Below are 12,626 nucleotides of genomic sequence, written 5' to 3' on the forward strand. Positions count from 1 at the left end.
AGTTGTCGTTGTTTCTTCATTGTCCCGGTCAGGCGAGACCAACGAGCTTACTGTTTCAGCCATGCCCGCTGCCTAGTCAAGCTCCTGTTGCCGATCTCGTTAAAGAAGAACTATCGTCAACGACGCCGGCTGTAGGCGCAGTCATTGCCGCCGTTCGTGCCCTGTCATCCATTGTAGGCTATTTGTGAGTGTGCAGACGTGTACTAAGCATAGGATCAAGAAAGACCACCACCACCATTGTGAGGTGGTGGATGACATCGTGAATGTTGTTGTGGCCGCCGTTGGGTTGCTACTGTTGCTGTCGGACCTCCGTACACAACCGTGAGGTAGGTGGTCGTGTGAATTCTCGAGCAGGAGACATGTTTTGGGGATGTGTTTCAGTTGTAGGTGTGTGGTTGCACTTCCATTGTTAGCATGTGTTGGGTGTGTTTGGTATAGCCAGAAAACCAATAAAGCCACCACTACCACCGTGAGGTGGTGGCTGCCACCATGTGTCACTGTCGGCCACCACTAGGGTGGTTGTGTGTGTGTGTGTGTTTATGTTAGTTAGTGTGTGTGTTTATTTTTGGATTAAATCATTGTAATTGTAATTAGCAAAAAGAATAATGAAAAGAACAATAACCACCACCGTAAGGTGGTGGCTGCCGCCACGAGCTGCCATTGACCACCACTACCTGAGGTGGTAGTGGGTGGTGCCCGACTAGTGAAACCCTAATGGGCCTAGTGAAACCCTAATTGACCTAATGAAACCCTAATAGGCTTAAAGATTTAGTTTTAGGCCTATTGGGCTATGATTGGGCGGGAAACCCTAATTAGAGTTTAGAAAACCCTAATATTAGATTTATGGGCCTTGGACTTATTGGGACTCACATTTGGGCCATTGGAATGGAATTGTGAATTACACCCAATAACACCATATGATTTATCTAGTAGAGTGATGGACTTAATGGATTAAGTCCTTAATGGTTTAAGTGAGAAACACTTAACCCTAATTGTCATTTGATGTGAAACCCTAATTTCACTTGGGCTTTGAGTTGGGCTTCCTATTCGACTTTGGTGATTGGGATAATAATGGACCATCCAAGAGCAAGCAAATGGACTAGAATAATTTAATGGGCTTAGGGTAAGGCCCATGTAAGGGGTTTGGGCCCAATTTGGAAGATTGGGCCATAAGTGGGCCATAATTGGGCCTTTATGATTACGAGATATTGGGACATTAGCAATGCCAATTGTTTGGACTGGACTAAATAGTTGGGCCTTAGGGTAAGACCATGAAGAGGTTTGGGCCCAATTTGGAAAATTAGGCCATATATTAGGCTTTGATTTATAGTTTGACTTTTGGGCCTTTGGATTGGGCCTTGGGCTTACATCAAGCTAAGTTAGGGGTAAAGTAGTCTTTTACCCCAAGCATGGATTTATGGATATGTGTTGGAACCCAATTATTAATTAGGTGTTATTTTGATATTGACAGATTGGGAATCTGTCATCCAGCAGCTAGGGTTTTGTCCGCGGGACTTCAGCAGTGTGAGGTGAGTCCTCTTCCAGTAGGAACAGGTCTAAGGCACCAAGGCCGACCCGTTTAGTTAATAGTAGTTTCGGACTACGGTCTGATGTCGGGCGGGCCCGATGTAAGTTTATATGTTTTTCCGGGTTTCAATCCGATGTCGGGGTGGTCCCGAGGAATGTTTAAGCTTGATGTATTTGTGATTCTTGCATGTATTTGTATTTGTATGTTTTCGGACTTCGGTTCGATGCCGGGGCGGTTCTCGAGGAATGTTAGTATGTTTTTAGATTCCGATCCGATGTCGGGCAGGGCCTGAGGAGTGTTTATATGTTTATGCTATTTATTTATGTCTATATGTATATGTTGATAAGCTTATATATACCGAACTTTGTTCGATGTCAGGCGGGGCCTGATATAGTGGGCTAGGCCCAAGTTATGTTTATGGTATGTGTATATTATATGCTTGATGGTATGTTATATGTATACTGGACTTTGGTCCGATGCCAGGCAGGGCCCGATGCCCGATGCGGTCGGATGTCGGGCACGGGCCGGATGTAGCGGGCAAGGCCCAATGTGATGTTTATATGCTTATGATTATGTGATTATGTTTATGTAATTGTTGATATGATCATGTGTATACCGATCTTTGCTCGACGTCGGGAGGGGCCCGATGTAGCAGGGCGGGGCCCACGATATGTTTGTGTGACATGAGTATGGTATGTGGTAGATTGGGGAGACTCACTAAGTTTCCTGCTTACAGTTTTCAGTTTTGGTTTTAGGTACTTTGGTTTTCAAAAGAGGAGTTCGGGATGATTGCAATGCACAAACCATTTGTTCAACCTTGGATGTTTATACTCTGATATATTTAACCAATGTTATGATATTTTTGAGATACACAACTTATAACTTTTATATGTCAAATGATTATTATGGTTTTATTAATGATTTAAAACGAAATTTTCAGACTGTATTTTTGGGATGTTTAAGTTACCTTTTATCTTTAAAATTCTCAAATTAAAGCTCATTAGTTTATTTTATTTATTCATTTAAATTATTTTTTAAAAATTAGAATATTGAAAACATTTTAGTTATAATAATTCATTATTTTTCTTATTTTCTTATAAATTCAAAGTTCTCAAATATTTTTACCTATATATATATATATATATATATATATATATATATATATATATATATATATATATATATATATATATATTAATCCATGTAATACATGGATGTCACAACTAGTAAATTATTATATAAGACTTGAGGGAGTGTGGTTTCGCCACCTAGGCAGCAAACACCGCCTCCTGGGTGCGGTTTAGACCGCAGTGTAGTAAAAAAATAGCTATGTTTTGTGATTGGATTGGTAGAATTTGACCGTTTTGTGATTAGGTGGGAGAAAATTAAAATTTTTAATTTTTTTTTTAAAATAAAGTATGGCACCACTCCTTGGGTGTGACTAGGAACCACAATTTTTGTGGTAAAAAATGATGTGACGTTTATGTGTCAATAAAGGGAGTGCGGTTTCGATGGCACCACTCCTTACATCCTATTAATTCTCCGCCTAAATATTTGCGAAACTTGTAGGTCAATGATGTGCTAGTTCAAAAAATATTTTAGCCGTTTTTTGCTCATTCAAAATCGGGAAATGGAGAAGCTCAACTTCGTCAAGAAGGGTTGTCTCTAATTACCTCTAGGGTTTCGGTTATTCCTAATTTATTAAGAGTTTTGCTTAACTCTTCTTGAATCGCACGGTGCAATCACACCTCATGGCTTCCCCATCATAACTAAATTTGATGTTTGTGGGTTGATCCATGGGATTAAACAAGTTTGTGACTGTCTTTCATTCTATTATCTGTTAAATTTTATCAAACAAGTGTAACATAAGGTGAGTTTTGTTCTACAAAAAATGGGCCGGTCAGATAAAAACACCTTGAACCAGACCCGACGACTTTTCAAAAAACATGTTTCGAAGGCCCTAGTTATAAAAACCAAAAAGTCCCACTTTTTTATTTCTTCAAATACATGACGTGGGCAGGGTACTATTCTACCACTATTCTACCAAAGGGCTTCTAGCCCAGCGGTATCCGGTGTTGCTCTTCCTCCTAGAAGTCGAAGGTTCAAGTCCCGTGAGGAACATAGGTGGAGAATTAGGAGTAGTGTAGGAGTATAATAAATTTGTCGTTTAAAAAAAATAAGAAAATAAAATAAAATAAAGTAAAAAAAAAATAAAATAAAATAAAGGAGGTGGGATTATGACCATTCTTGAGAATTGCACCAAAACCATGATAGTAACCCATGTCTTTTTCATTCCTAAAAAAACACATTTAATTTGTTTTAAACAAATATTATTTTTTATACTTATTGGTATTCTGATTATGTGATTGTATCAAATCTAAAGTAAAAACATGTAATTTTGATTTGTAAATAACACTAATATATATATATATATATATATATATATATATATATATATATATATATATATATATATATATATTGTGAAATTATCCTTCTTTTTAAAAGTATGTATCAAATATAAAAATGATTAATGTTAGAAAGATAAGAAATCTGCAAAAATAAATAAATAAATAAATAAATAAATAAATAAAAACAAAAACAAAAAAAAAATCCTTGAAGTTTAGCTTTGGTAACGCAAAAGCTATCCGTAAACCTTTTTTTTTAGCAATTAAATGTCAAAAAACAAGTAAACACTTGCAAAATAACTCTTGTATCCGGTTAATGCTGGTTTCCATGACCAAATTATAAATAATCAAAGATGACTTTTCCTTTAATAGGGTTAAAGGTTAAAAACTTTTCTAGAAAATTTTCTTTATATATATTAAATAATTTGATGAAAACTCATATTTATTTATTAAAAAAAACTCAAATAAATGATACAATCTACATTCTTTTCATTAAAAAGTTCATTTTTATTTATTAAAAAACTATGATAATTTATATATCATTTTTGAGTTTTTTTTTTTTTGTGATTCTCTTCAATAAATATCATAACTATATGTCATTTTTAGCATGTTTTTTTATAACTATTGTAGCTCTTATAATATTCTTTGCAACTTATTTAACCCTATGAGCATTTAAGTTATATGTTGTAGAACAACTTAAACTTAATTTGATCACTTCAAAAAAACAGAAACTTTTTTATCTACTAAGAATTATTACAAGGTCCAAACGTTAAGAATTCACTTTTTTTTTTCACCTAAGCCCCTTGAATAGTCAAACAATGAATGTAGCATGTGGCTTAGAAACACGATTCATGCGACAAAACAACAAAGTCCTCTTAAACTATATATGATGACTACAATCATAAAGATATAATTTAAGAAAACTTTATTGATTTATTGTATGGAGCATGTTTTTCAGCCACATGCTCCACTTATTGTTAAATTTCCGTGTGTAAAAAAAGTAACTTATGTGTAAAAAATGATAATGGAAGGAGTTTTCATTTTTGCAAAGTGATCAAATTAAGTTTAAGTTGTTCAACAATAGTTATAAAAACACATGCTAAATACAATTAATAGAACTTTTGTTGATTTGTTGTAAGAAGTGTGCTTCTAAATCACATAGTATGTATAATGAAGCTCTATTTGGGAATAATAACCTCCAGTAAACCTTCATTTTTTTGAGGTGTCGTTCGATTGTGAGAGATTTTTTGGTAGACTGTAATTTTATAGTAAACATTTTAACTCAAGACTTGAAAATTCAACAATGAAATAACATGTGGTCTAGGATATAGATGGTTATGTTTATGATTTTAGTTATGATACAAAAAAAAAAATCCAAAAATGATATATAAATTATCATTATTGTGTTTTTTAATAAATAAATATGAGTTTTCTTCAAATTAATTTAGTATATATATAAAAAGAAAAATCATCAGAAAAATCCATAAACTTTAACCATTTTAACGAAAAAGTCATCACTCGTTGTTTGTTTACAATTGGTTCTTGAAAACCAACATTAAGCAGGTATAAGGGTTATCAGTATTTACTTGTTTTTTTTTGGCTTAATTGTAAAAAATAAATAAATAATTAAAAAATAAAATAAAATCAAGAATGACTTTTGCGTTAATTAAATCAAACTTTAAGGTCTTTTTTTTTTTTTTTTTTTTTTTTGCATATTTCCATAGAAAGAAAGGAGTCGAGATAGAATAACAAGTTGAAAAATATACATGTATATATTGTTATTATCATTTTTTATGATATACGGAAGTTAAAAATTGCATCAAACCATGATAGTAACCCATGTCTTTTTTTCATTCCTAAAATAACACATTTAACCCGTTTTAAACAAATATTATTTTTTATTCTTGAGCAAATCTGGTTATATGATTATATCCAATCTAAACTAGTCAGATTTTGATATCAAACCTAAAGTAATCATATTTTGACTTTAATTTATAAATAACATTATTCTAAAATATTTGATTTTCTGGAAGTATTTATCGAATTTTTTGATGATTAATGTTAGAGAGGAGGAGTCATGCGGGATAGATACAAGGTTGATGAAGGTACCGACATATCACATATTTTCATTATTATTTCCGTGCTTTAAAAAATCATATGCATTTCACTACGAAAGCATAATATATTCTTTTGTTTCATGAAAATTTGTATTCTCATCTCCATGATTACATTCCAGCCTTATTTAGCAACCAATTACGAACCCTATTATATGATTCCATTCCAACCAATTACCAAACCTAATCGGACAAAAGATATATTAAATGGGACAACATTAAAATGAACATTGATATTGTTTATCTTATTAGGGCATTATACTTTGAAAATTTATCCAATTATAGGAGCGAAAAATCCTTTGCATTTTTTATGACATTGCTATAATTGGTAGATTTTTCAAAAACATAATGCTTCAATAGGAACAAAAGGAAGTAAGATGCTATAAAAAAACATGAAAGCACGTTGTTATTTCATATTTTCTTTCTTATTAAAGAAACAAAAGAAGAAAATTGTGCACTTCATACTCTCGGTTTTTCTTTTCTTTCTACTTACGCTCTTCAGCTCCTTCATCACTCATGACCTTCCTTTTAGAACCATATTCGAATCATATCATGTGCATTTGTTTATTATAGCATCCTACTTCAATTTTTTCAAATACAACATGGTATTAACAAATAATTTCTTTTTAGAAAAAAAATAAGCAAGAACAAATCAAACCTAAATTAACCAAAAAAAATCTTGAAAAAGGATCAAACAAACCTTTGAAATCCAATCAACAGCCTCTTGTCTTGCAACAAAATATAGGTTTTGATTCTTCAAAATATTCAAATAATCAACAACACCCACACATTGTACAATTTCTTTCACAATCAACAAAGCCAAACACTCGTAATTTTTGCACAGGCAAATCAAGAACAAAGTACTTTACTCTATTTTAGGATTCTTAATCAAACTTTGATTCACTTCTTCATTTCGATTATTGTTCCAACCAAAAACAATAGCAATAAACTACCAAAGGCTACAATTAATATGAATATGGAGCAAAATAAGTTGTTCTTAGAATAAAGTTTAAAACTTACAATCCATCATTAGACGCACAAAACATAATCACATTGCAAGTTCATTCTGTTTCCTAGTTTAATAATAGAGAAAGCAAAATCAGATGTAATCAGAGTGTCGTTTTGTTGAATAAAGTAGGAAATAGCAAAACTTAATTAGCATTTAACCCCAAATACTAACCTTATCGATAGTCACTAGGAAATAACCTAATATGCTCAACCTGGTTACAGTCTATAGAAGAAAAAAAAAAAAAAAAAAAAGAACAATTAAGATAAATACAAATGCAAAAAGGACGAAAAAGGAAATATTAGAGTTGCATCGATGCTTTTATGTCCCTATTTACTCATCGAACAACTGAGTAATTTCATGATATTAGTAGCAAACTGAACTAAGAAAGATTTGCAATAGAGTTATTAAGCTAAAACTTAAATCGAGTTGGAAAGTGGGGGCATCCACAATGCATTGAACTCCATAGAGTTTAATTGATTGCCACATCATCATTCTAAAATTCATACAACTCTATTATTGTTTTCTCTACAATGCATTGAACTCTACAAAGTTCAACAAAATGTTACAAAATATAATTTATAGTAAATATTTAAGGATTAAAACTTTCCTTTTTCCCATTGAAGAGTTCAATGACCATTGAACTCCAAATCTATTGAATGCTAAGGTGGCATCTCACAATGGTTGAGTTTCATCCATTGAATGACACATAGACTTACCACCTCATTCAACTCTCTCATTGAACTCACCATTGTGGATGCTCTGACTGTGAATCAGAAATCGTTTCACAGAGATAGAGAGGAGACGAGAAAAGAAAGTAACGATGTAGGAGATGCCAATCGCGTCATCGATGGAGAAGTACAACAATCGATTGCAGTGGGTTGAATACGTTTATGTGAAATTTACAGTTTACCCTGCACAAAATAAGTCATTCTTATGAAAGTTTATCTGTTGCAATAAATTTTACAAAATAGGTCCATGTGCAGAATTTTCTTCTATATAAATGGTTCACAAACAATTATATAAAAATAGCCCATGTGATATATTAGGTTATATAATGCTACATTTACAGTAAAACTCCATATTCTGCTGCATTAGTACATTATTTGGAATATGAAATGCATCGAACTAAGACTACAATAATTACATAAACTAGTAACTAAATTATTTTTGAAGTTTATAAGAACTTTCAAATTGTATATCTAATTTTACATAATTCATCATATTCATCAACTCATTCAATGTAACCGGTAAAATGTGTGTTATAAAGAGAAAATGGGTCAAAATATAAACAAATTTTAGTTTGGGATTTATTCGTAAATTATGGTAAAATAATGATACTTTAATGAACATTTCCTCAACTCATTTAATGACTAGGCATTTATATCAACAATGAAACCGGTAAATTGAAAAAAAAAAAAAAAAAGAGCAAATCGTCAACTTTTATCAATAATTCATGTTTTTTCCATAAACAAATTTTAGTTTAGGACTAATTCGTAAATTAGGATAAAATAATGAGACTATAATGGAGATTTTCGGATGCGTTTATATCGATTGCTTTCAAAGAGGGAAATTGCATTTATGGTAAAAAGTTTTCATCATTTAAAAGAGGTTTTGAGGCCAAAATATGAGTTTTTAGAAAACACTACGCAAAAGCCATTAAAAGAGGTGGTCGAGTATCCAAGATATATTTGCTACTCATTGGAGAAGAAGATACTGACAAGATTTTGGGTAATCAAGGGTAGAAATTGAGTGTAGCCCAAAAGATGTGTTAGTTAAGAATGTTGAAGAGTTTGCAGCTGATTACATTAGTCTGCTCCCACCTTCATGAATAGAAGCTTGATCTTCTTCGTTATGGTTTATAATTTTGCCGTGATGAGGCTATAGTGTGTCAAGGTGGGTCACTTGACCCACCTAAATTTAATTTTTTTACAATAAGTTATATATAAAATATATTTAGGACTTACCTTAAATATTTTGTATGACCTACTTAAATGTGTTTGGTAAAAAGGAAGAAAAAAAATATATAAACTATACACGATATAAGAAATATGATATTCAATGGCATGAAAAAGTTTCACATCCACTCCAAGAACAAAGTAGTGAATATGTTTCCTTTATGAATAGATGTTTTCTCTTTCACATTTCCACACTAGAAACTTGTTTAGGCATGATTTTGACTGATTTACTCAAAGTATAAGCTTGTTTTAGTTATTTTTTGTTTAAAAGAAATACCGATCTGGGCTTGATCCTTTCAACACCAATTTTTATATATGTTAAAATAGTTATTTTCTGGTTGAACCGACCCGATTAAACCTAATTTTTTATTCGAATCAACATGATTGAACGCGGTTAGGGAACCACGTGGTTTTCTATTCTAGACTCGCCACTGTAATTTTGCCAAATTAGGCAAAACTAGGCACTAAAACTACAAAAGTCTGGAAAAAAATTAATTGTCTACTCTTGAGCAGAAGTGCAATTGGTATGGTAGGGTGTAGCACCAATGATTAATGACGATTTTGCCCTTGGGAGTTAACCAACAGCAGCAGGGTATGTCGGTAAAATAGGACCTGTCCAGACATATGTGGATATTGAAACAAAGAGGGTGTTACTTAACTGAACTTATACTCCAACACATCTTGTTCCCTTAAATATTCATGTTATTTTCCATTTCTGTTTATTTTAGCATTGTAATTTAATTTCTCTTTATATGCAGTGTTGACTCAAATGACCTTGATGTTGACTCACATTCGCATGCTTCTTCTAATCCTCTGTTTTCTTCAAAAATAGAGTCTAGAAAAAAGAATGTGGAGATACAAAACAATCCAACCTCTTAAACTTGGAACACCACCTATATACACATACACACATAAGAACCAAGTTTAATATTTTTTTTTGTTTGGGTTAACATCAAGGTTTTGTTGCTATAGACTTGCGAAGCATGTTGTTATTTTTTTTTTTTTTTCATTTACTCTTTCTACACACACATACAATAAAGTAAAAATGCTATAATATAAAGAATAAATGGAAGTAGATTGCTATTTATTGCATACAACCATATAATGGGTGCAATATACTTTTATTTATATGTTTATTAAATCATTGTAGTTTCATAAATGTGTTTCAGGTTGGACAAAATTTATGTTGATACAGATTTGGAAGCCATAAAACTTACATCATTCAGTTAAGTAACAAAATCACAACAAAAGTTTCAACATCTGAATTTTTTAAAAGATATTTGAGCAATATGATAAAGTTATCATTTAACACATTGAATCTTCTATGTCATATTCTTCCTTTCCATCGACTGTTTCCTTGACTTCTCAATCTTAGTATCCAATGTAAAACACGATAACGTATTGTCAAAAATCCAAGAAATAGAACAATGAAACTAAAAACCATTGAACAAATAAGATGGAGTAATATATAGACAAAATACAACAAGATAACGGGCTAGACGTTTACAAAAGGCCAATACACAACAATTACAACAGAATATAACATACCAACAATCTCAATAACGCAAAGTTTAAAACAACCAATACACTTATTTGATTTGAACACATGAATATCTCATTTTCTAGTCAATGAAATGACTATGTTAAGGTGTCTGATTTTTTTGTTTGCTAGATCTTCGGCCACTTTCATTGTCAACTTCTGAAATAGCACATCAATATTTAATAAATTTCCGAAATGAGATGTCAACAACGATTCATAAACAGTTCTCAGAGCAGTTGTGCAGTTTTTCGCATGGATGTGGCTCTTCTCATCTGAATCCTTCACATTTGTAAAGTCTGTATCCCTTGGATCCCAGTTACCTTGAAAAACATTATAGGTATCAAGAGAAAATGATCCCTCATTGTGAACAGCTTTACTAACTTCATCCTCGCATGGAGTATAATTTGGGATATTGAATGAGTGTAAATCTGATTCTTGAACTTTTCCCTATAATTTTTAAAAGCATATATGGTTACTTTCGTACACAAACCAAAATTTTCAAGCGAAGAACCTTATATATATATATATATATATATATATATATATATATATATATATATATATATATATATATATATATATATATACCTCTTTAACCATATCGAGTAGTGATTGTGATAGTAGCTCAAGAATACGACCACCATTTTCATTGGTGGTTGGATCAACACTGCTACGACCAAGAAATGTTAAAACCATGCACCCACCATGCACTAATTCCTTGGATCGCATTTGTAGAAACTTTATAAAGTCGGTTTGAAATTGCTTTTCATATGCTTCGAACACATTGGGAGGACTTGATGTCGCCATGTATATATTATCTTTGTTGTTTTCAATGCCTTCAGGTATCTATAAATTAAATGTCCAAGTGATCACTATGAATAATTAATTTGCATAAAAAAGATAGTTTGAACATTTAACTATATGCATATTTTTTCACATATTGATTTTGCAAATATGTATATTCAAACCTGAGAAAGCCAATGAACAGCCCAAGAGGAGTGAACAAGGTGTAAGCTTTCATCTGGAAAGAGTCTACCATAAAAGGAACCGGGATTAGCTGAAACAAAACAAGAGCCAATGTTTTCTCCCTTCTCCTTCTTAAGTTTCGCATAAAAGTTGGGTAGCAATTGGAAAATGGAATTGAAATCATTTCCAAAAAGATCATTTAAGCAGACTTGAAATTGTGGTGCTTTATGATTATTTTCTTTACGCAGCTCAAGGACGATATCGATAACCATAGATGCAAGCAAAAGTGTATTTGTGCCAGGCCCGCATCCTATATCTGCTAGCACGAAACTTTTGCTGAAGGCCGCTTCAGTTTTAACCATTCCCTTGATTGTATCTTGTAAAACAGTCTCACTTTTCCGTATCACACTTTCCTGAAAAATTATTTGATTCCAATTTCCAACTTTAAAGACGCATTTGATATATATATATATATGATATTGTATGTGTATTTAATGAGATCGAGTACGTGTAAGAGAGACCTGAATCAATGAGTTGCTTGCGTAGCTTGATTCTCCATGGCCAACATTCATGCGAAGTGTCTTTTCTACTTCCATGACTAGATATATATGTTTCCTTTGCCTTAATTTGTTCTGATGTTAGCGGCCTTCATTTATAGGCTTCCACAAGTGATCTGTTTATCTCAAACTCTTTTCATTTATCTTTAGTTATTACTATTTTCGATTATGATAGTTTCTAGTGATAACCTATGAAATTGAATATTATTTAATTATATTTTACTGAAGTATTCTAAAATGGAATTGACTATTCGCAACCCAAAGACTTTTTTGGATAATGATATTAGTAGTTTTATATATTGTTGTACATGTGCCTAAGTTTCCATGCATCCGCCAATCAGAATTCAGACTATGAGAGAACGAGTCCATAAAAAACTTAACGTTTTAGTTGCCATTATGGAACGGTCTCCCTTCCATGTATGAATAGAGATTATAATATAAGGATTTAACGTTTACCAAAAACCAAAAAGACCCACTTTTTTTATTGGGGTATTATTATTTGAAAGAATAACCGAATAAGTCGTGGTAAAATCTTGAATATTTTGTTTT

At 32.1% G+C, this 12,626-nt stretch overlaps 1 protein-coding gene across 1 annotated transcript; it reads right to left on the reverse strand.

Moving 5' to 3' along the window:
- Nucleotides 1-10,442: 10,442 nt before the first annotated feature.
- Nucleotides 10,443-12,233, reverse strand: LOC145006001 (benzoate carboxyl methyltransferase-like). Its single transcript, XM_078965100.1, has 4 exons — nt 12,042-12,233; nt 11,523-11,933; nt 11,143-11,400; nt 10,443-11,001 (listed from the first exon to the last, which is right to left on the reverse strand). The coding sequence occupies exons 1-4, from the start codon at nt 12,114-12,116 to the stop codon at nt 10,630-10,632; spliced, it is 1,116 nt and encodes a 371-aa protein (XP_078821226.1). The 5' UTR covers nt 12,117-12,233; the 3' UTR covers nt 10,443-10,629.
- Nucleotides 12,234-12,626: the final 393 nt, after the last annotated feature.

The sequence above is a fragment of the Lactuca saligna genome, chromosome 7 (genome assembly GCF_052625555.1).
Source record: "Lactuca saligna cultivar CGN05327 chromosome 7, ASM5262555v1, whole genome shotgun sequence".
Lineage (NCBI taxonomy): Eukaryota > Viridiplantae > Streptophyta > Magnoliopsida > Asterales > Asteraceae > Lactuca > Lactuca saligna.

Excerpts from the sequence above, each read along its gene's own strand:
- LOC145006001 (XM_078965100.1), bottom strand. The coding sequence starts at position 12,116 with ATGGAAGTAGAAAAGACACTTCGCATGAATGTTGGCCATGGAGAATCA. Across the intron at positions 11,934-12,041 it reads CAAGCAACTCATTGATTCAG|GAAAGTGTGATACGGAAAAG; the intron begins GTCTCTCTTACA and ends ATAATTTTTCAG. Across the intron at positions 11,002-11,142 it reads TACTCGATATGGTTAAAGAG|GGAAAAGTTCAAGAATCAGA; the intron begins GTATATATATAT and ends TAAAAATTATAG.